We start from the raw sequence: 23994 nt of genomic DNA, 5'->3' as shown, positions 1-23994 counted from the left end.
ATAGAGGAACGTGAGAAGAAGAGGGGGACCCAGAAGAAAGAGAAGGACCAAGGGGACCTGGAGGAGGAAGAGGGGGACCCAGAGGAACGTGGACTCTTGTGGAGCGAGAGGAGGACCCAGGGGACACAAGAAGAAGAGAGGGACATGAGAAGAAGAGAGGGACCCCCCAGAAGAAAGAGAGGAACACGAGAAGAAGAGGGGGACCCAGAAGAAGAGGGGAACCCAAGGGCCATGGGGAGGAAGAGCGGGAACCAGAGGAACCTTGAGTCTTGTGGAGGGAGAGAAGGAGCAAGGGGACACGGGGAGGAAGATGAGGAGCAAGGGGACATGAGAAGAAGAGGGGGACCAAGGGGACCCAGAAGGAAGAGGGGGACCCAGAGGAACCTGGACTCTTGTGGAGAAAGATGAGGAGCAAGGGGCCATGGGGAGCAAGAGGGGGACCCAGAGGAACCTTGAGTCTTGTGGAGAGAGAGGAGGAGCAAGGGGCCACGAGAAGGAAGATGAGGACCAAGGGACCGTGGGGAGGAAGAGGGGAACCCAGAAGAAAGAGAGGAACATGAGAAGAAGAAGGGGACCCAGAAGAAAGAGAGGAACATGAGAACAAAAGAGGGACCCAGAAGAAAGAGGGGGACCCAGAAAGAAGAGAGGGGCCCAGAGGAACATGGACTTTTGTGGAGGAAGAGGAGGAGGAAGAGGACCTGGGGAGGAAGAGAGGGACACGAGAAGAAGAGAGGGACATGAGAAGAAGAGGGGGACCCAGAAGGAAGAGGGGGACCAAGGGGACCTGGGGAGGAAGAGGGGGACCCAGAAGAAAGAGAGGAACATGAGAAGAAGAGGGGGCCCCAGAAGAAAGAGGGGGAGCCAGAGGAACATGGACACTTGTGGAAGAAGAGGAGGATCAGGGGGACCTGGGGAGGAAGAGAGGAACGTGAGAAGAAGGAAAGGAATCTGAGAAGAAGAGAGGAACCCAGAAGAAGAAGGGGACCAAGGGGACCTGGGGAGGAAGAGGGGGACCCAGAGGAACACAGAGTCTTGTGGAGGAAGAGGAGGATCGAGGGGACATACAAGGAAGAGGGGGACACCAGAAGAAGAGGGGGACCCAGAAGAAAGAGAGAAGCGTGAGAAGAAGAGGAGGACCCAGAAGGAAGAGGGGGACCAAAGGGACGTGGGGAGGAAGAGGGGGACCCAGAGGAACGTGGACACCTGTGGAGGAAGATGAGGAGCAAGGGGCCATGGGGAGGAAGAGAGGGACCCAGAAGAAAGAAAGGAACGTGAGAAGAGAGGGACCCAGAAGGAAGAGGGGGACCCAGAGGAACCTTGAGTCTTGTGGAAGGAGAGGAGGAGCAAGGGGCCACGAGAAGAAGAGGGGGACCCGAGGAGGCCGCGGGGGCCCCAGGAGAAGCCCCCGAGCCGCGTCTCACCGGGTCCCAGCCCGGCGGCCGTCATCTGGGTGGCCATGAGGCGCGCCAAGTGCTTGATCTGCGCCTCGGTGCCCGCCGACTCCACCGGCGTGTAGGTGGCCTGGAAGGACGCGGGCATGGCCTCGGGCAGGTACACCATGCTGATCAGCACCTGCCCCGGGAGAGGACACCCGCTCAGGGACCTCCTCGACCTCGCGGGAGACACCCCAGGACCTCCTCGCCCTCGCAGGAGCCACCCCAGGACCTCCTCGCCCTCGTAGAAGCCACCCCAGGACCTCCTCGACCTCGCGGGAGACACCCCAAGACCTCCTCACCATCACGGGAGCCACCCCAGGACCTCCTCGCCCTCGCAGAAGCCACCCCAGGACCTCCTCGACCTCGCGGGAGACACCCCAGGACCTCCTCGCCCTCGCGGGAGCCACCCCAGGACCTCCTCGCCCTCGCAGAAGCCACCCCAGGACCTGCTCGACCTCGCAGAAGCCACCCCAGGACCTCCTCGCCCTCGCGGGAGCCACCCCAGGACCTCCTCGCCCTCGCGGGAGCCACCCCAGGACCTCCTCGCCCTCGCGGGAGCCACCCCAGGACCTGCTCGCCCTCGTAGAAGCCACCCCAGGACCTGCTCGACCTCGTAGAAGCCACCCCAGGACCTCCTCGCCCTCGTAGAAGCCACCCCAGGACCTCCTCGCCCTCGCAGGAGCCACCCCAGGACCTCCTCACCATCACGGGAGCCACCCCAGGACCTCCTCACCATCACGGGAGCCACCCCAGGACCTCCTCGACCTCGCAGAAGCCACCCCAGGACCTCCTCGCCCTCGCAGGAGCCACCCCAGGACCTCCTCACCATCACGGGAGCCACCCCAGGACCTCCTCGACCTCGCAGAAGCCACCCCAGGACCTCCTCGCCCTCGCGGGAGCCACCCCAGGACCTCCTCGCCCTCGCAGGAGCCACCCCAGGACCTCCTCGACCTCGTAGAAGCCACCCCAGGACCTCCTCGCCCTCGCAGGAGCCACCCCAGGACCTCCTCGCCCTCGCAGGAGCCACCCCAGGACCTCCTCGCCCTCGCGGGAGCCACCCCAGGACCTCCTCGCCCTCGCAGAAGCCACCCCAGGACCTCCTCGCCCTCGCGGGAGCCACCCCAGGACCTCCTCGCCCTCGCGGGAGCCACCCCAGGACCTCCTCGCCCTCGCAGAAGCCACCCCAGGACCTCCTCGCCCTCGCAGGAGCCACCCCAGGACCTCCTCGCCCTCGCAGGAGCCACCCCAGGACCTCCTCGCCCTCGCGGGAGCCACCCCAGGACCTCCTCGCCCTCGCAGAAGCCACCCCAGGACCTCCTCGACCTCGCGGGAGCCACCCCAGGACCTCCTTGCCCTCGCAGAAGCCACCCCAGGACCTCCTCGACCTCGCGGGAGCCACCCCAGGACCTCCTCGACCTCGCGGGAGCCACCCCAGGACCTGCTCGACCTCACAGGAGCCACCCCAGGACCTTCTCAACCTCGTAGAAGCCACCCCAGGACCTCCTCGCCCTCGCGGGAGCCACCCCAGGACCTCCTCGCCCTCGCAGAAGCCACCCCAGGACCTCCTCGCCCTCGTAGCAGCCACCCCAGGACCTCCTCGCCCTCGCAGAAGCCACCCCAGGACCTCCTCGCCCTCGCAGAAGCCACCCCAGGACCTCCTCGACCTCGTAGAAGCCACCCCAGGACCTCCTCGCCCTCGCGGGAGCCACCCCAGGACCTCCTCGCCCTCGTGGAGCCACCCCAGGACCTCCTCGACATCTGAGAAGCCACCCCAGGACCTCCTCGCCCTCGTAGAAGCCACCCCAGGACCTCCTCGACCTCGCAGAAGCCACCCCAGGACCTCCTCGCCCTCGTGGAGCCACCCCAGGACCTCCTCGACATCTGAGAAGCCACCCCAGGACCTCCTCGCCCTCGTAGGAGCCACCCCAGGACCTCCTCGCCCTCGCGGGAGCCACCCCAGGACCTCCTCACCATTGCAGAAGCCACCCCAGGACCTCCTCGCCCTCGTAGGAGCCACCCCAGGACCTCCTCGACCTCGTAGAAGCCACCCCAGGACCTCCTCGCCCTCGCGGGAGCCACCCCAGGACCTCCTCGCCCTCGTAGGAGCCACCCCAGGACCTCCTCGCCCTCGCAGAAGCCACCCCAGGACCTCCTCGACCTCGTAGAAGCCACCCCAGGACCTCCTCGCCCTCGCAGAAGCCACCCCAGGACCTCCTCGCCCTCGTGGAGCCACCCCAGGACCTCCTCGCCCTCGTAGGAGCCACCCCAGGACCTCCTCGCCCTCGCGGGAGCCACCCCAGGACCTCCTCGCCCTCGTAGGAGCCACCCCAGGACCTCCTCGCCCTCGTGGAGCCACCCCAGGACCTCCTCGCCCTCACGGGAGCCACCCCAGGACCTCCTCGCCCTCGCGGGAGCCACCCCAGGACCTCCTCGCCCTCGCGGGAGCCACCCCAGGACCTCCTCGCCCTCGCGGGAGCCACCCCAGGACCTCCTCGCCCTCGTAGGAGCCACCCCAGGACCTCCTCGCGGCAGCCACCCCAGGACCTCCTCGCCCTCGCGGGAGCCACCCCAGGACCTCCTCACCATTGCAGAAGCCACCCCAGGACCTCCTCGCCCTCGCAGAAGCCACCCCAGGACCTCCTCGCCCTCGCGGGAGCCACCCCAGGACCTCCTCGCCCTCGCAGGAGCCACCCCAGGACCTCCTCGCCCTCGTAGAAGCCACCCCAGGACCTCCTCGCCCTCGTGGAGCCACCCCAGGACCTCCTCGCCCTCGCGGGAGCCACCCCAGGACCTCCTCGCCCTCACAGGAGCCACCCCAGGACCTCCTCGACCTCGCGGGAGCCACCCCAGGACCTCCTCGACATCTGAGAAGCCACCCCAGGACCTCCTCGACCTCGCAGAAGCCACCCCAGGACCTCCTCGCCCTCGCGGGAGCCACCCCAGGACCTGCTCGACCTCACAGGAGCCACCCCAGGACCTTCTCAACCTCGTAGAAGCCACCCCAGGACCTTCTCAACCTCGTAGAAGCCACCCCAGGACCTCCTCACCCTCGCGGGAGCCACCCCAGGACCTCCTCGCCCTCGCAGAAGCCACCCCAGGACCTCCTCGCCCTCGTAGCAGCCACCCCAGGACCTCCTCGCCCTCGCAGAAGCCACCCCAGGACCTCCTCGCCCTCGTAGAAGCCACCCCAGGACCTCCTCGCCCTCGTAGGAGCCACCCCAGGACCTCCTCGCCCTCGCGGGAGCCACCCCCGGACCTCCTCGCGGCAGCCACCCCAGGACCTCCTCGCCCTCGCGGGAGCCACCCCAGGACCTCCTTGCCCTCGCAGAAGCCACCCCAGGACCTCCTCGCCCTCGCGGGAGCCACCCCAGGACCTCCTCGCCCTCGCGGGAGCCACCCCAGGACCTCCTCGCCCTCGCAGGAGCCACCCCAGGACCTCCTCGCCCTCGCAGAAGCCACCCCAGGACCTCCTTGCCCTCGCAGAAGCCACCCCAGGACCTCCTCGACCTCGCGGGAGCCACCCCAGGACCTCCCCGACCTCGCAGAAGCCACCCCAGGACCTCCTCGCCCTCGCAGAAGACCCCCCTGGCCCTCCCGAGCCCGAGGTGGCCACCGACCAGGTTGGCGACGTTGTCCGGCGTGAGGAGCGGCTGCAGGAACTCGGCCGTGATGTCGATGTCGGAGGGGCCGGAGGTGGCGCCGCCCGGTTTGGCCACGGCCGCCGCCGCCACCGCCTCCAGGTCCTTGTCCTCGTCGTCCTCGCCCAGGGGGGCCTCTGCACGGGGACACAAACGGGGCGGGGGGGACATGGGAAGGGTCACCGGCCAACCCGGGAGGGACCGGGAGGACCTGGATGGCCACCCAGAGGCTCGAGGTGGCATTTAATGCTCCTAGAAGGCACTGGGAGGACCTTGATGGCCACCACGAGTCCCTTATTGGCACCAGGAGTCCCTTATTGGCCACTGGAAGGACCTTGATGGCCACCAGGAGGACCTTGATGGCCACCAGGAGTCCCTTATTGGCACTGGAAGGACCCTGATGGCCATCAGGAGTCCCTTATTGGCACTGGGAGGCCTCCAATCATCAGCAGGAGGAACTTTTTGGACCTTGAAGGCACCAGGAGGACCCAGATGGCCACCAGGAGGCCTATGATGACCACCAAGAGAACCTTTTGGCCCTTGAAGGCACCAGGAGGCCCCTGATGGCCACCAGGAAGACCTTGATGCCCACCAGGAGGTACTTTCTGGCCCTTGAAGGCCGTGGGAGGCCCCTGATGGCCACCAGGAAGACCTTGATGCCCACCAGGAGGAACCTTTTGGCCCTTGAAGGCCCCGGGAGGCCCCCGATGGCCACCAGGAAGACCTTGATGGCCACCAGGAGGAACTTTTTGGACCTTGAAGGCCACCAGGAGAACCTTGATGACCACCAAGAGGTACTTTTTGGCCCTTGAAGGCCGCGGGAGGCCCCTGATGGCCACCAGGAAGACCTTGATGCCCACCAGGAGGAACCTTTTGGCCCTTGAAGGCCGTGGGAGGCCCCCGATGGCCACCAGGAAGACCTTGATGCCCACCAGGAGGAACTTTTTGGACCTTGAAGGCCACCAGGAGAACCTTGATGACCACCAGGAGGCCCCTGATGGCCACCAAGAGAACCTTGATGACCACCAGGAGGCCCGTGATGGCCACCAGGAAGACCTTGATGACCACCAGGAAGAACCTTTTGGCCCTTGAAGGCACCGGGAGCACCCTGATGGCCACCAGGAAGACCTTGATGGCCACCAAGACAACCTTGATGACCACCAAGAGCTACTTTTTGGCCCTTGAAGGCTGCGGGAGGCCCCTGATGGCCACCAGGAAGACCTTGATGCCCACCAGGAGGAACCTTTTGGCCCTTGAAGGCCGTGGGAGGCCCCCGATGGCCACCAGGAAGACCTTGATGGCCACCAGGAGGAACTTTTTGGACCTTGAAGGCCACCAGGAGAACCTTGATGACCACCAAGAGGTACTTTTTGGCCCTTGAAGGCCGCGGGAGGCCCCTGATGGCCACCAGGAAGACCTTGATGCCCACCAGGAGGAACCTTTTGGCCCTTGAAGGCACCGGGAGCACCCTGATGGCCACCAGGAAGACCTTGATGGCCACCAAGACAACCTTGATGACCACCAAGAGCTACTTTTTGGCCCTTGAAGGCTGCGGGAGGCCCCTGATGCCCACCAGGAGGAACCTTTTGGCCCTTGAAGGCCGTGGGAGGCCCCCGATGGCCACCAGGAAGACCTTGATGGCCACCAGGAGGAACTTTTTGGACCTTGAAGGCCACCAGGAGAACCTTGATGACCACCAAGAGGTACTTTTTGGCCCTTGAAGGCTGCGGGAGGCCCCTGATGGCCACCAGGAAGACCTTGATGCCCACCAGGAGGAACCTTTTGGCCCTTGAAGGCACTGGGAGGACCTTGATGACCACCAGGAGGTCCTTGATGGCCACCAGAAAGACCTTGATGCCCACCAGGAGGTAATTTTTGTCCCTTGAAGGCCCCGGGAGGCCCCCGATGGCCACCAGGAGAACCTCGCTGCCCAGCAGGAGGAAGTTCTCGGCCCTCACCCATCTTGATCTTCTTGGCGGCGGCGTCGGGGTCGTCGCGCGGGCGCTTGCGGGCGTCGCGGGCGCTGGGCAGGCAGCGGGCGATGTCGGCCGGGGGGGCGCCCAGGTCGCCCAGCAGCGTGGTGATCTGCGGCTGGAAGTCGGCCGAGGCCGGGTGCCGCAGCACGCTCAGCAGGTGCAGCTTCAGGTTCTTGCGCACGCTGCTCACCTGAGACTTGGCCAGCGTCGGAGGCAGGTTGGCTACCGGCAACGACAGGGGAGCCCGGTCAGGGCCGGGGGGGGGAGGGGGCGCTGGGAGAGGGAGGGGGCTACGGGGAGAGGGAGGGGGCTACTGGGAGAGGGAGGGGGCTACGGGGAGAGGGAGGGGGTGCTGGGAGCTCAGGGATTCCAAGGGAGCAATGGGAGCGGGAGGTGGCCACCAGGAATGGGATGTGGCTACCGGGAATGGGATGTGGCTACTGGGAATGGGATGTGGCTACTAGGAGCTGAGACTCCAAACTTCTAGTGGGAGTGGGATGTGGCTACCAGGAATGGGATGTGGCCACTGGGAGCTCAGGGATTCCAGACTCTCAATGGGAGCAGGAGGTGGCTACCAGAAATGGGATTTGGCTACCGGGAATGGGATGTGGCCACTGGGAGCTCAGGGATTCCAAGGGAGCAATGGGAGCGGGAGGTGGCCACCAGGAATGGGATGTGGCTACCAGGAATGGGATGTGGCCACTGGGGGCTCAGGGATTCCAAGGGAGCAATGGGAGCGGGAGGTGGCTACCGGGAATGGGATGTGGCTACTGGGACTGGGATGTGGCTACTAGGAGCTCAGAGATTCCAAACTTCCAGTGGGAGTGGGATGTGGCCACTGGGAGAGGGAGGGGCTGCTGGGAGAGGGAGGGGGCTACGGGGAGAGGGAGGGGGCTACTGGGAGAGGGAGGGGGTGCTGGGAGAGGGAGGGTCTGCTGGGAGAGGGAGGGGGCTACTGGGAGAGGGAGGGGGCTACTGGGAGAGGGAGGGGGCGCTGGGAGAGGGAGGGGGCTACTGGGAGAGGGAGGGGCTGCTGGGAGAGGGAGGGGGCTACTGGGAGCTCAGGGATTCCAAGGGAGCAAAGGGAGCGGGAGGTGGCTACCAGGAATGGGATGTGGCTACCGGGAATGGGATGTGGCCACTGGGACTGGGATGTGGCTACTAGGAGCTGAGACTCCAAACTTCTAGTGGGAGTGGGATGTGGCTACCAGGAATGGGATGTGGCCACTGGGAGCTCAGGGATTCCAGACTCTCAATGGGAGCAGGAGGTGGCTACCAGAAATGGGATTTGGCTACCGGGAATGGGATGTGGCCACTGGGAGCTCAGGGATTCCAAGGGAGCAACGGGAGCTGGAGGTGGCCACCAGGAATGGGATGTGGCTACCAGGAATGGGATGTGGCCACTGGGGGCTCAGGGATTCCAAGGGAGCAATGGGAGCGGGAGGTGGCTACCGGGAATGGGATTTGGCTACCGGGAATGGGATGTGGCCACTGGGAGAGAGAGAGAACTACTGGGAGCTGAGAGAGTCCAGACTCTCAATGGGAGCAGGAGGTGGCCACTAGGAGAGGGAGGGGCCGCTGGGAGAGGGAGGGGGCTACAGGGAGAGGGAGGGGGCTACAGGGAGAGGGAGGGGGCTACTGGGAGCTCAGGGATTCCAAGGGAGCAAAGGGAGCGGGAGGTGGCTACCAGGAATGGGATGTGGCTACCGGGAATGGGATGTGGCCACTGGGACTGGGATGTGGCTACTAGGAGCTGAGACTCCAAACTTCTAGTGGGAGTGGGATGTGGCTACCAGGAATGGGATGTGGCCACTGGGAGCTCAGGGATTCCAAGCGAGCAATGGGAGCAGGAGGTGGCTACCGGGAATGGGATGTGGCCACTGGGAGCTCAGGGATTCCAGACTCTCAATGGGAGTGGGAGGGGGCTACTGGGAGCTCAGGGATTCCAAGCGAGCAATGAGAGTGGGAGGTGGCTACAAGAAATACAATGTGGCTACCAGAAATGGGATGTGGCTACCAGGAGCAGGCGGTGGCTACCAGGAATGGGATGCGGCTACCAGGAATGGGACGTGGCCACTGGGAGCTCAGGGATTCCAGACTCTCAGTGGGAATGGGATGTGGCCACTGGGAGAGGGATGTGGCTACTGGGAGCTCAGGGATTCCAAGGGAGCAATGGGAGCGGGAGGTGGCCACCAGGAATGGGATGTGGCCACTGGGACCAGGAGGTGGCTACTGGGAGCTCAGGGATTCCAGACCCTCAGTGGGAGGGGGATGTGGCCACTGGGAGCAGGATGTGGCTACCAGGAATGGGATGTGGCTACTGGGAGAGGGAGGGGCTGCTGGGACAGGGAGGGGGCTACTGGGAGCTCAGGGATTCCAAGCAAGCAATGGGAGCAGGAGGTGGCTACCAGAAATGGGATGTGGCTACCGGGAATGGGATGTGGCTACCAGGAGCAGGAGGTGGCTACCAGGAATGGGATGTGGCCACTGGGAGCTCAGGGATTCCAAGCGAGCAATGGGAGCGGGAGGTGACCACTGGGAATAGGATGCGGCTACCAGGAATGGGATGTGGCTACCGGGAGCAGGAGGTGGCTACCAGGAATGGGATGTGGCCACTGAGAGCTCAGGGATTCCAAGGGAGCAATGAGAGTGAGAGGTGGCTACCAGGAATGGGATGTGGCTACCAGGAATGGGATGTGGCCACTGGGAGAGGGAGGGGGCTACTGGAGGGGACTACCCCCTCCCTCTCCCAGTAGCCACAGAACCCAGTAGCCAAGGCGACCAGTAGCCGTGGAGCCTAATAGCCATGGAGCCTAGCAGCCACAGTGGCTAGTAGCCGTGGAGCCCAGTAGCCGCGGAGCCTAACAGCCGAGGTGACCAGTAGCTGCGGAGTCTAGTAGCCAAGGAAACCAGTAGCCGGGTGGCTAGTAGCCGAGGTGACCAGTAGCTCTGGCAGCTAGTAGCCCTGGTGGCTAGTGGCTGAGGTGACCAGTAGCCCTGGTGGCTAGTAGCCCTGGTGGCCAGTAGCTGTGGTGACTGCTAGTCACGGTGACTCGTAGCCCTGGTGGCTAGTAGCCATGGAACCCAGTAGCCAGGTGGCTAGTAGCTGAGGTGGCTAATAGCTGTGGTGACCAGTAGCCCTGGTGACCAGTAGCCGAGGTGACCAGTAGCCACGTGGCTAGTAGCTGAGATGGTCACCTGTGGTGACCAGTACCTGAGGTGACCAGTAGCCAAGGTGGCTAGTAGCTGTGGTGACCAGTAGCCGAGGTGACCAGTAGCCACGTGGCTAGTACCTGTGGTGACCAGTAGCCGAGGTGACCAGTAGCTGAGGTGACCAGTAGCCACGTGGCTAGTAGCTGAGATGGCTAGTAGCTGCGGTGACCAGTAGCCGCGGTGACCAGTAGCCCTGGCGGCTAGTAGCCCTGGTGACCAGTAGCCAGGGTGACCAGTAGCCCTGGTGACCAGTAGCCCTGGCGACCAGTAGCCCTGGTGACCAGTAGCCCTGGCGGCTAGTAGCCCTAGTGACCAGTAGCTGAGGTGACCAGTAGCCCTGGTGACCAGTAGCCCTGGTGACCAGTAGCTGAGGTGACCAGTAGCCACGTGGCTAGTAGCTGAGATGGCTAGTAGCTGAGATGGCTAGTAGCTGTGGTGACCAGTAGCTGTGGTGACCAGTAGCCGAGGTGACCAGTAGCTGGGTGGCTAGTAGCCAAGGTGGCTAGTAGCTGCGGTGACCAGTAGCCCTGGTGGCTAGTAGCTGTGGAGCCCAGTAGCCAGGTGGCTAGTGGCTGAGGTGACCAGTAGCCCGGGTGGCCAGTAGCCCTGGTGACCAGTAGCTGGGTGGCTAGTAGCCCTGGTGGCCAGTAGCTGCGGTGACTGGTAGCCCTGGGGGCTAGTAGCCATGGAGCCCAGTAGCCAGGTGGCTAATAGCTGAGGTGGCTAGTAGCCTGGGTGGCCAGTAGCCGTGGTGGCCAGTAGCAGAGGTGACCAGTAGCTGTGGTGACCAGTAGCCCTGGTGGCTAGTAGCCATGGAGCCCAGTAGCCACGTGGCTAATAGCTGTGGTGACCAGTAGCTGTGGTGACCAGTAGTCCTGGTGGCTAGTAGCTGCAGTGACCAGTAGCCCTGGTGGCCAGTAGCCCTGGAGCCCAGTAGCCAGGTGGCTGATAGCTGAGGTGGCTAGTGGCTGAGGTGGCTGATGGCTGAGGTGGCTGATAGCTGAGGTGGCTAGTGGCTGAGGTGGCTAGTGGCTGAGGTGGCTGATAGCTGAGGTGGCTAGTGGCTGAGGTGGCTAGTGGCTGAGGTGGCTGATAGCTGAGGTGGCTGATAGCTGAGGTGGCTGATAGCTGAGGTGGCTGATGGCTGAGGTGGCTGATAGCTGAGGTGGCTAGTAGCTGAGGTGGCTGATAGCTGAGGTGGCTGATAGCTGAGGTGGCTGATAGCTGAGGTGGCTAGTGGCTGAGGTGGCTAGTGGCTGAGGTGGCTAGTGGCTGAGGTGGCTAGTGGCTGAGGTGGCTGATAGCTGAGGTGGCTAGTGGCTGAGGTGGCTAGTGGCTGAGGTGGCTAGTGGCTGAGGTGGCTAGTGGCTGAGGTGGCTGATAGCTGAGGTGGCTGATAGCTGAGGTGGCTGATAGCTGAGGTGGCTGATAGCTGAGGTGGCTAGTGGCTGAGGTGGCTGATAGCTGAGGTGGCTAGTGGCTGAGGTGGCCGGTAGCCGTGTCTCACCGTGCAGGGTCTCGTAGGCCTGGACGACGTCGGCCATGAAGAGCGGGCGCTGGCGGGCGATGGCGGCCAGCGAGCCCAGCGCCACCGTCAGGTTGATGCTGGAGATGGCGGGATGGACCATGAACCGCAGCAGCTGCTCCAGCGCCCCCCGGCACTCCGCCCACAGCGCCCCTGGCACCCCGAAACACGGACCCCAGTCAGAGGGACCCCGAACCAGGGACCCCGAACACAGGGACCCCGAACACAGGGACCCCGAAACACAGGGACCCCCAGTCAGAGGGACCCCGAAAACACAGGGACCCCGAAACCAGGGACCCCGAAACACAGGGACCCCAAAACCAGGGACCCCGAAAACACAGACCCCAAAACACACAGACCCCCAATCAGAGGGACCCCAAAACCAGGGACCCCCAAATCAGAGGGACCCCCAATCAGAGGGACCCCGAAAACACAGGGACCGCGAAAACACAGACCCCCAATCAGAGGGACCCCGAACACAGGGACCCCGAAACACAGGGACCCCCAAATCAGAGGGACCCCGAACACAGGGACCCCAAAACACAGGGACCCCGAAAACACAGGGACCCCGAAACCAGGGACCCCCAATCAGAGGGACCCTGAAAACACAGGGACCCCGAAACACAGGGACCCCGAACACAGGGGCCCCGAAAACACAGGGACCCCAAATCAGAGGGACCCCAAAACACTAGGACCCCAAAAACACAGACACCCCCAAATCAGAGGGACCCCCAAATCAGAGGGACCCCGAACACAGGGACCCCAAAACACAGACACCCCGAAAACACAGGGACCCCAAATCAGAGGGACCCCAAATCAGAGGGACCCCCAAATCAGAGGGACCCCGAAACACAGACACCCCGAAAACACAGACACCCCAAATCAGAGGGACCCCGAAAACACAGGGACCCCCAAATCAGAGGGACCCCAAAACACAGACACCCCCAAATCAGAGGGACCCCGAAAACACAGGGACCCCCAAATCACAGACACCCCAAATCAGAGGGATCCCGAAAACACAGGGACCCCCAAATCACAGACACCCCGAAACACAGGGACCCCCCAATCAGAGGGACCCCAAACACAGGGACCCCAAAAACACAGACACCTCAAAAACACAGACCCCAAAATCAGAGAGACCCCAAAATCAGAGAGACCCCAAAATCACACAGCCATAACCCAGTCCAGCACCCCAAACCCCCTATCACCCCAAAACCCTCCCATATCACCCCAAAACCATCTCACATCACCCCAAAAACATATCATATCACTCCATAAGCCCCCATATAACCCCATAACCACCCCGTATCACCCCAAAACCACCTCCTATCACCCCAGAACCCCCCCATATCACCCCATAACCCCCCCATATCACCCCATAACCCCCCCATATCACCCCATAAGCCAGTCCAGCACCCCAACAACCCATCTCAGCACCCCAACCCCCCTTATCACCCCATAACCACCTCCTATCACTCCATAAGCCCCTCCTATCACCCGAACCCCCCCGTATCACCCCAAAACCCCCCCGTATCACCCCATAACCACCTCCTATCACCCCAAAACCCCCTCCTATCATCCCATAACCCCCCCATATCACCCCATAACCCCCTCCTATCACCCCAACCCCCTCCTATCACCCCAACCCCCTCCTATCACCCCAAAACCCCATCCTATCACTCCAAAACCCCTTCCTATCACCCCAAAACCCCCTCCTATTACCCCAACCACCTCCATATCACCCCATAACCCCCCCATATCACCCCAAAACCCCTTCCTATCACCCCAAAACCCCCTCCTATCACCCCAAAACCCCCCCATATCACCCCAAAACCCCCTCCTATCACCCCATAACCCCCTCCTATCACCCCAAAACCCCCTCCTATCACTCCAAAACCCCTTCCTATCACTCCAAAACCCACTCCTATCACCCCATAACCCCCCCATATCACCCCATAACCCCCTCCTATCACCCCAACCCCCTCCTATCACCCCAAAACCCCATCCTATCACTCCAAAACCCCTTCCTATCACCCCAAAACCCCCTCCTATTACCCCAACCACCTCCATATCACCCCATAACCCCCCCATATCACCCCAAAACCCCTTCCTATCACCCCAAAACCCCCTCCTATCACCCCAAACCCCCTCCTATCACCCCATAACCCCCTCCTATCACCCCAAAACCCCCTCCTATCACCCCAAAACCCCCCCATATCACCCCAAAACCCCCTCCTATCACCCCATAACCCCCCCATATCACCCCATAACCCCCTCCTATCAGCCCAAAACCCCCTATCAGCCCATAACCCCCCCTATCACCCCATAACCACCTCGTATCACCCCATAACCCCCTCCTATCACCCCATAACCCCCTCCTATCAGCCCATAACCCCCTATCAGCCCATAACCCCCCCTATCACCCCATAACCACCTCGTATCACCCCAAAACCCCCTCCTATCACCCCATAACCCCCTCTTATCACCCCATAACCCCCTCTTATCACCCCATAACCCCCTCCTATCACCCCAATAACCCATCTCAGCACCCCAAAACCCCTTCCTATCACCCCATAACCCCCTCCTATCACCCCAACCCCCTCCTATCACCCCAAAACCCCCTCCTATCACCCCGGGGTCCCGACCGTATTTGATGTAGGGGTGGTCTCGGGGGATCCTGTCGAGGCTGATGTCGTTCTCGTGGCGCTTGGGGACGTCGGAGTCGGGGAGGCGAGGGGACAGGGTGATGATGAGGCCCTCGACGAACTTGATGGCGTGAGTGCGGATCCCGTCGTTGTCCGAGTCCAGCAGGAGGATGATGTCCCCGGCCATGGCCGACATCATGTCCCAGCAGGCCTCCTGCAGCTCGCTCATCGTCTTCGACTTCACCATCCACTGCGGCCACCCGGGGCTTAAACCACAAACCCTCCCAGCCCCTACAGATCCCCCCCAGCCCCTGTAGGTGCCCTACAACCCCTATAGAGGCCACCAAACCCGTAGAACCACCCTATGTTACTGGGTCATGGCCAAGATGGCTTGATCCACCACCTCGATGTTCTCATTGGATGCTCCTATGGGTGTTCTCCTGGCTCTATAAGTCATCTCAGGCCCTATAGGTGACCCCCAAGTCCCCAGAGATCCCCCACAGCCCCTATAGGTGCCCCCTTAGTCCCTACAGGAGCCACCAAACCCGTAGAACCACTCTATGTTACTGGGTCATGGCCAAGATGGCTTGATCCAGCACCTTGATGTTCTCACTGGATGCTCCTACAGGTGTTCTCCTGGCTCTATAGGTGATCTCAGGCCCTATAGGTGACCCACAACCCCTATAGGTGCCCCCCGAGTCCCTACGGGAGCCACCAAACCCGTAGAACCACCCTATGCAACCAGATCATTGTCACAATGGCTTGATCCACCACCTTGATGTTCTTACTGGGTGTTCCTATGGGTGTTCTCCTGGCTCTATAGGTCATCTCAGGCCCTATAAGTGACCCCCAAGTCCCCAGAGATCTCCCACAGCCCCTATAGGTGCCCTACAACCCCTATAGGAACCACCAAACCCATAGAACCATTCTATGTTACTGGGTCATGGTCAACATGGCTTGATCCACCACCTTGATGTTCTCACTGGGTGTCCCTACGGGTGTTCTCCTGGCTCTATAGGTGACCCCCAGGCCCTACAGGTGCCCCCCAGCCCCTATAGGCGCCCCCCAAACCTGCAGGGCCACGCGGTGGAGCTGGGTCATGGTCAGGATGGCTTTCTTCACCACGTTGACGTTCTCATCCTTGAGGAGCATGTTGAGGTTGGCGACCAGCTTGAGGAGCAGCTCGATGTCCCTCTTGCTATAGGAGAAGGGAAGGAAATATGGATTTTAGCAGGGCAGCCACACGCAGGGACCCCCCAAACCCACATCTCCTCATGGTGGGACCCCAAAAAGCCATGGTAGAACCTCAAAAAAACATAGTAGAACCTCAAAAATTCGAGGTAGAACCTCAAAAAAACATGGTAGAACCTCAAAAAAACATGGTAGAACCTCAAAAAGCCACCATGGGACCCCAAAAAGACACGGTGGGACCCCAAAAAGACACGGTGGGACCCCAAAAAATATGGAAAAAGCTCAAAAAAACATGGAAGGACCTCAAAGACACACGGTGGGACCCCATAAAGACATGGCGGGGACCTAAAAGACATGGCAGGACCCCAAAAAGACACGGTGGGACCCCAAAACCACATGATAGAACCTCAAAAAACCATGGGAGAACCTCAAAACCCCAGACTAGAACTTCAAAAACACATGGTGGAACTCAAAAAAGCCACATTGGGACCTCTAAAAAACATGGTAGGACCTCAAAAACACATGGTAGGAGCCCAAAAATATATGGAAGAACCTCAAAAACACATGGAAGAACCTCAAAAAGACATGGAAGAACTTCAAAAAGACATGGAAGAACCTCAAAATGACACAGTGGGACCCCAAAACCACATAATAGAACCTCAAAAAACCATGGGAGAACCTCCAAAACCCATGGTGGGACCCCAGAAAAACATAGTGGGACCTCAGAAAAACATGGTGGGATCCCAAAAGGACATGGTAGGACCCCCAATAAATACGGAAGAACCCCAAAAAACCATGGTAAAATCCAAAAAGACATGGTGGGACCCCAAAAACACACAGTGGGACCCCCAAAAAGCAACGGTGGGACCTCAAAAAACATGGTAGAACCCCCAAAAACCATAGTAGAATCCAAAAAGACACGGGGGGACCTCAAAAACCCATGGAAGAATCTCAAAAATCCATTGAAGAAGCCCAAAAACCCACGGTGGGACCCCAAAAAGCCACAGAGAGACCCCAAAGAAACATACTAGAACCTCGAAGAACCACGGTGGGACCCCAAGACGACATGGTGGGACCCTCTTACCAGGCCTCCTCGATGAAGCCCACCACGAACTTGCGGACCTCAATGGATTTATCCACTTGGAAGGCGATGATCTCCTGGGAAAAGGAGTGGGGGGGCTCAGGATCCACCTAAACCCCCCCCAGATCCACCTACCCACCCCAGATCCACCTCAACCCCCCCCAGATCCACCTACCCACCCCAGATCCACCTAAACCCCCCCCAGATCCACCTAAACCCCCCCCAGATCCACCTACCCCCCCCAGATCCACCTCAACCCCCCCCAGATCCACCTCAACCCCCCCGAGATCCACCTAACCCCCCTCTAGATCCACCTAAATCCCCCCCTCCAGATCCACCTAAATCCCCCCCAGATCCACCTCAACCCCCCCAGATCCACCTCAACCCCCTCCAGATCCACCTAACCCCCCCCCAGATCCACCTAACCCCCCCCCAGATCTACCTAAAGCCCCTCCAGATCCACCTAACCCCGCCCCAGATCCACCTAACCCCGCCCCAGATCCACCTAAAGCCCCCCCAGATCCACCTAAAGTCCCTCCAGATCCACCTCAACCCCCCCCAGATCCACCTCAACCCCCCCCGGATCCACCTAAATCCCCTCCAGATCCACCTCAACCCTCCTCCAGATCCACCTAAACCCCCTCCAGATCCACACAAACCCCCCTCCAGATCCACCTCAACCCCCTCCTGATCCACCTCAACCCCCCCAGATCCACCTCAACCCCCTCCTGATCCACCTCAACCCCCCCCTGATCCACCTCAACCCCTCCCAGATCCACCTCAACCCTCCTCCAGATCCACCTAAATCCCCTCCAGATCCACCTAACCCCCCCCCAGATCCACCTAACCCCCCCCAGATCTACCTAAAGCCCCTCCAGATCCACCTAACCCCCCCCAGATCCACCTAACCCCCCCCAGATCCACCTAAAGCCCCCCCAGATCCACCTAAAGCCCCTCCAGATCCACCTAAAGCCCCTCCAGATCCACCTAAACCCCCTCCAGATCCACCTCAACCCCCCCCGGATCCACCAAACCCCCCCCGGATCCACCTAAACCCCCTCCAGATCCACCTAAACCCCCTCCAGATCCACCTAAACCCCCTCCAGATCCACACAAACCCCCCTCCAGATCCACCTCAACCCCCTCCTGATCCACCTCAACCCCCCCAGATCCACCTAAACCCCCTCCAGATCCACCTAAACCCCCTCCAGATCCACACAAACCCCCCTCCAGATCCACCTAAACCCCCTCCAGATCCACCTAAACCCCCTCCAGATCCACCTAAACCCCCTCCAGATCCACACAAACCCCCCTCCAGATCCACCTCAACCCCCTCCTGATCCACCTCAACCCCCCCCAGATCCACCTCAACCCCTCCCAGATCCACCTCAACCCCCCGCAGATCCACCTAACCCCCGTCCAGATCCACCTAAATCCCCTCCACATCCACCTCAACCCTCCTCCAGATCCACCTAAATCCCCTCCAGATCCACCTAACCCCCCCCAGATCCACCTAACCCCCCCCAGATCTACCTAAAGCCCCTCCAGATCCACCTAACCCCCCCCAGATCCACCTAACCCCCCCCAGATCCACCTAAAGCCCCTCCAGATCCACCTAAAGCCCCTCCAGATCCACCTAAAGCCCCCCCAGATCCACCTCAACCCCCTCCAGATCCACCTCAACCCCCCCCAGATCCACCTCAACCCCCCCCAGATCCACCAAACCCCCCCCGGATCCACCTAAACCCCCCCCGGATCCACCTAAACCCCCTCCAGATCCACACAAATCCCCCTCCAGATCCACCTCAACCCCCTCCTGATCCACCTCAACCCCCCCCAGATCCACCTCAACCCCTCCCAGATCCACCTAACCCCCGTCCAGATCCACCTAAATCCCCTCCAGATCCACCTCAACCCTCCTCCAGATCCACCTAAACCCCCTCCAGATCCACACAAACCCCCCTCCAGATCCACCTCAACCCCCTCCTGATCCACCTCAACCCCCCCAGATCCACCTCAACCCCCTCCTGATCCACCTCAACCCCCCCCTGATCCACCTCAACCCCTCCCAGATCCACCTCAACCCTCCTCCAGATCCACCTAAATCCCCTCCAGATCCACCTAACCCCCCCCCAGATCCACCTAACCCCCCCCAGATCTACCTAAAGCCCCTCCAGATCCACCTAACCCCCCCCAGATCCACCTAACCCCCCCCAGATCCACCTAAAGCCCCCCCAGATCCACCTAAAGCCCCTCCAGATCCACCTAAAGCCCCTCCAGATCCACCTAAACCCCCTCCAGATCCACCTCAACCCCCCCCGGATCCACCAAACCCCCCCCGGATCCACCTAAACCCCCTCCAGATCCACCTAAACCCCCTCCAGATCCACCTAAACCCCCTCCAGATCCACACAAACCCCCCTCCAGATCCACCTCAACCCCCTCCTGATCCACCTCAACCCCCCCAGATCCACCTAAACCCCCTCCAGATCCACCTAAACCCCCTCCAGATCCACACAAACCCCCCTCCAGATCCACCTAAACCCCCTCCAGATCCACCTAAACCCCCTCCAGATCCACCTAAACCCCCTCCAGATCCACACAAACCCCCCTCCAGATCCACCTCAACCCCCTCCTGATCCACCTCAACCCCCCCCAGATCCACCTCAACCCCTCCCAGATCCACCTCAACCCCCCGCAGATCCACCTAACCCCCGTCCAGATCCACCTAAATCCCCTCCACATCCACCTCAACCCTCCTCCAGATCCACCTAAATCCCCTCCAGATCCACCTAACCCCCCCCAGATCCACCTAACCCCCCCCAGATCTACCTAAAGCCCCTCCAGATCCACCTAACCCCCCCCAGATCCACCTAACCCCCCCCAGATCCACCTAAAGCCCCTCCAGATCCACCTAAAGCCCCTCCAGATCCACCTAAAGCCCCCCCAGATCCACCTCAATCCCCTCCAGATCCACCTCAACCCCCCCCAGATCCACCTCAACCCCCCCCAGATCCACCAAACCCCCCCCGGATCCACCTAAACCCCCCCCGGATCCACCTAAACCCCCTCCAGATCCACACAAATCCCCCTCCAGATCCACCTCAACCCCCTCCTGATCCACCTCAACCCCCCCCAGATCCACCTCAACCCCTCCCAGATCCACCTAACCCCCGTCCAGATCCACCTAAATCCCCTCCAGATCCACCTCAACCCTCCTCCAGATCCACCTAAATCCCCTCCAGATCCACCTAACCCCCCGAGATCCACCTAAACTCCCTCCTGATCCACCTCAACACCCCCCAGATCCACCTAAACCCCCTCCAGATCCACCAAACCCCCCCCGATCCACCTAAAGCCCCCCCAGATCCACCTGAACCCCCCCTAGATCCACCTCAACCCCTCTAGATCCCCTTAAACCCCCTCCAGATCCACCTCAACCCCCCCCAGATCCACCTCAACCCCCTCCAGATCCACCTCAACCCCCAAATCTCACATCCAAGAAGTTGTCGAGCAAGGTGGGATCCTTGTTGATGATCAACTCCTGCACCTGGGGACAGAGGGACACGGTCGTGGGGACAGAGGGACGCGGGGCGGGGGGACAGACGGACACTGGGGGGGGACGGACGGACCCCCACCTGCTTGAGGACGTTGATCTTGGCGTCGCTGCTGATCAGAGCCGCCTGGTTGAGGAGCTCGACCACCTTAGCAGGGGGACAAGGGGGGGTTGGAGCTAGGAATCCAGTAGATTCCGGGGACCCTCGGAGCCCCCCACCCCCCCAAAGTGGATCCCAGTCCCTGTCCTGTTCCTCCCCCCCCAGTGGACCCCAGTTCCCTTCCCCTTCCCCTCTTTGGATCCCAGTTCCCTTCCTCTTCCCCCCCAGTGGATCCCAGTCTCTGTGTCCCCCCCAGTGGATCCCAGTTCCCTTCTTCTCCCCCCAGTGGATTCCAGGCCCCATCTCCCCCTCTCAGTGGATCCCAGCCCCCCCCAGTGGATCCCAGTCCCCATCCATGCCTCCCTCCCAGTGGATCCCAGTCCCCATCCCACCCCCCCATGGATCCCAGCTCCCCCCAGTGGATCCCAGTCCCCATCCCTGTCCCCCTCCCAGTGGACCCCAGTCCACATTCCCCCCCCCCCGGATCCCAGCTCCCCCCAGTGGATCCCAGTCCCCAACCATGCCCCCCTCCCAGTGGATCCCAGTCCCCAGCCCTCCTCTCCGTGGATCCCAGAACCCATCCATGTCCCCCCCTCCCAGTGGATCCCAGCCCCCCCTGTGGATCCCAGCTCCCCCCAGTGGATCCCAGTCCCCATCCTCCCCTCCGTGGATCCCAGTCCCCATCCCTGTCCCCCTCCCTGTGGATCCCAGTCCCCATCCCACCCACCCCCAGTGGATCCCACCCCCTCCCAGTGGATCCCAGTCCCTATCCCTGTCCTCCCTCCCCATGGATCCCAGTCACCCCCCCAGTGGATCCCTGACCCTGCCCCCCATCCAGCCCCCAGTGGATCCCAGTCCCCCATTTCCCAATGGATCCCAGTCCCCCCAGTGGATCCCAGCCCCCAATTTCCCAGTGGATCCCAGTCGCGTGCACGCGCGCCCCCCCCCCTCAGTGGATCCCAGCCCCGACTGTCCCAACGGATCTCAGCCCCCCTTCCCCCCCCCGATCCCAGCCCCCCACTTCCCAGTGGATCCCAGTGGATCGCTGACCCTCTCGGAGGTGGCGCCCCCGTCGCAGCCGCCCTCGTCCTCGCTGAAGAACTGGGAGGCGACGCTGGGGCCCTCGGAGCCCCCCAACCCCGCCATGGCCTGGGGGGACACCAGCACCTATAGAGACCCTATAGAGCCCCCCTTGAACCCCCCATAGAGCCCCCTATGGCCCCTATAGAGCCCTCATAGAACCCCCTAGAGAGCCCCCCCCCATAAAGCCCCCTACGGCCCCTATAGAGCCCCCTACAGAGCCCTCATAGAACCCCCTAGAGAGCCCCCTGTGGCCCCTATGGAGCCCCCCCCAAAAAGCCCCCTACGGCCCCTATAGAGCCCCTTACAGAGCCCTCATAGAACCTCCTAGAGAGCCCCTAGAGAGCCCCCTGTGGCCCCTACAGAGCCCCCCCCATAAAGCCCCCTACGGCCCCTATAGAGCCCCCTACAGAGCCCTCATAGAACCCCCTAGAGAGCCCCACCTATAACCCTATAGAGCTCCTAGTGCCCCCTATGCCCCCCCATGATCTCTATAGAGCCCCCTATGGCCCCTATAGAGCCCCCACTGAACCCCTTATTGAGCCCCCCATAGAGCCCCCAGAGCCCCCCCTAGAGCCCCCAAAGCCCCTATAGAGCCCTTAGAGCCCCCCATAGAGCCCCTATGGCCCCTACAGAGCCCCCATAGCCCCTATAGAGCCCTTAGAGCCCCCCATAGAGCCCCGTACGGCCCCTACAGAGCCCCCATAGCCCCTATAGAGCCCTTAGAGCCCCCCATAGAGCCCCGTACGGCCCCTACAGAGCCCCTAGAGCCCCCATAGCCCCTATAGAGCCCTTAGAGCCCCCCCATAGAGCCCCTATGGCCCCTACAGAGCCTCCATAGCCCCTATAGAGCCCTTAGAGCCCCCCATAGAGCCCCCTATGGCCCCTATAGAGCCCCCTAAAGAGCCCTCATAGAACCCCCTAGAGAGCCCCCCCCATAAAGCCCCCTACAGAGCCCTCATAGAACCTCCTATAGAGCCCCAACTATAACCCTTTAGAGCTCCTAGTGCCCCCTATGCCCCTCCATGGTCTCTATAGAGCCCCCTATGGCCCCTATAGAGCCCCCCCCAATAAAGCCCCCTATGGCTCCTATAGTGCTCCCTATAGAGTTCCCTACAGAGCCCCTCTTGCCCCCCATATAGAACCCCCCCCATAAAGCCCCCTACGGCCCCTATAGAGCTCCCTACAGAGCCCCCTATGGCCCCTATAGAGCCCCCCCTTAAAGCCCCCTATGGAGCTCCCTATAGAGTCCCCTAAAGAGCCCCTCTTGCCCACCCCGTAAAGCCCCCTATGGCCCCTATAGAGTCCCCTACAGAACGCCTCTTGCCCCCCCATAGAGTCCCCTATAGAGCCCCCCCCATAAAGCCCCCTATGGCTCCTATAGAGCTCCCTATAGAGTCCCCTACAGAGCCCCTCTTGCCCCCCCATAGAGTTCCCTATGGCCCCTACAGAACCCCCCCATAAAGCCCCCTATAGAGCTCCGTATAGAGTCCCCTATGGCTCCTATAGAGCCCCTAAAGCCCCCTATACAGCTCCCCAAAGAGTCCCCTACAGAGACCCCCATACAGCCTCCTATAGAGACCCCCACAGAGCCCCTATGCCCCCCCCTACGGCCCCTATAGAGCCCACAATGGCCCCTATAGAGCCCTCCCATAGTGCCCCCTATAGAGCTCCCATAGAACCCCCAGAGAGCCCCTCTTGCCCCCCGACAGCCCCTATAGAGTCCCCTATAGGGTCCCCTACAGAGCCCCCCATAGAGCTCCCATATAACGCGTATAGAGCCCCTCTTGCCCCCCCAGAGTCCCCTACAGAGCCCCCATGACCCCTATAGTCTCTAGACCCCCCTACTGAGCTTCCTAAAGAGGCCCCTATAGAACCTCCTATAGACACCCCATAGGGCCCCCTATGCCCCCCCCCGAACCCCCTATAGAGCCCCCCCATGGCCCCTATAGAGCCCCTCTTGCCCCCTCTACGGCCCCCTATAGAGCCCCCCCTACAGTCCCTATAGAGTCCCCTATAGACCCCCCTACAGACCCCCCCTAAACCCCCTATAGATCCCCCTATAGAGGCCCCATTACCCCTACGGAGCCCTTTATAGAGCCCACTATGGCCCCTACAGGGACCCCCTACCCCCCCGATGGCCCCTATAGAGCTCCTATAGCCTCTATAGACGCCCCTATAGAACCCTTTAGAAAACCCCCTATAGAGGCCCTATAAAGCTCTCTATAGCCCCTATACAGCCCCCTATAGAGGCCCTATAAAGTCTCCTATAGCCTCTATAGAGCTCCTGTAGCCTCTATAGAGCCCCTATAGCCCCTAAAGAGCCCCTATAGCCCCCCCTATAGCCCCTATAGGGTTCCCCCCCCCAAAACCTCCTCCCGCGCGGCCGCGGCTCCTCCCGCCTCTGCGCATGCGCCGTGACGTCACGAGGCGGCGCTTCCGGGAGCCTCCGGAAGCGGGGGGGCGTGGTCTTTCCCGCCCCCTCCCCTTTTCCCGCCTCTTTCCCCCTCCGTTCCCGCCCCTGCGGTCACGTGATCCGCCCCTTTAAAAGGG

General features: G+C 61.6%; 2 protein-coding genes across 3 annotated transcripts in view; both read right to left on the bottom strand.

Annotated features, from left to right (window-relative positions):
* The window catches only part of SYMPK (symplekin scaffold protein), a 42137-nt gene extending 18275 nt beyond the window's left edge, over positions 1-23862 (bottom strand). Inside the window, exons 1-11 of one of the 2 annotated variants that reach the window (XM_069882516.1) lie at positions 23814-23862; positions 21412-21510; positions 20344-20409; positions 20202-20255; positions 16709-16782; positions 15505-15631; positions 14434-14683; positions 11771-11941; positions 7033-7272; positions 5054-5211; positions 1422-1572 (exon numbers count right to left, since the gene is read on the bottom strand). In XM_069882516.1, the coding sequence (XP_069738617.1) occupies positions 1422-1572; positions 5054-5211; positions 7033-7272; positions 11771-11941; positions 14434-14683; positions 15505-15631; positions 16709-16782; positions 20202-20255; positions 20344-20409; positions 21412-21507 (1387 nt within the window). In that variant the 5' untranslated portion in view covers positions 21508-21510; positions 23814-23862. Of the gene's footprint in view, positions 1-1421; positions 1573-5053; positions 5212-7032; positions 7273-11770; positions 11942-14433; positions 14684-15504; positions 15632-16708; positions 16783-20201; positions 20256-20343; positions 20410-21411; positions 21529-23813 lie in introns of both variants that reach the window. The other variant, XM_069882517.1, reaches the window with a different exon arrangement.
* LOC138734733 (putative lipid scramblase CLPTM1) overlaps positions 1-23994 on the bottom strand; it is an 85365-nt gene that overhangs the window by 37686 nt on the left and 23685 nt on the right. The window lies entirely within an intron of this gene.

The sequence above is a fragment of the Phaenicophaeus curvirostris genome, unplaced genomic scaffold (assembly GCF_032191515.1).
Source record: "Phaenicophaeus curvirostris isolate KB17595 unplaced genomic scaffold, BPBGC_Pcur_1.0 scaffold_175, whole genome shotgun sequence".
Lineage (NCBI taxonomy): Eukaryota > Metazoa > Chordata > Aves > Cuculiformes > Cuculidae > Phaenicophaeus > Phaenicophaeus curvirostris.
This window is presented reverse-complemented; position numbering and strand designations above follow the sequence as displayed.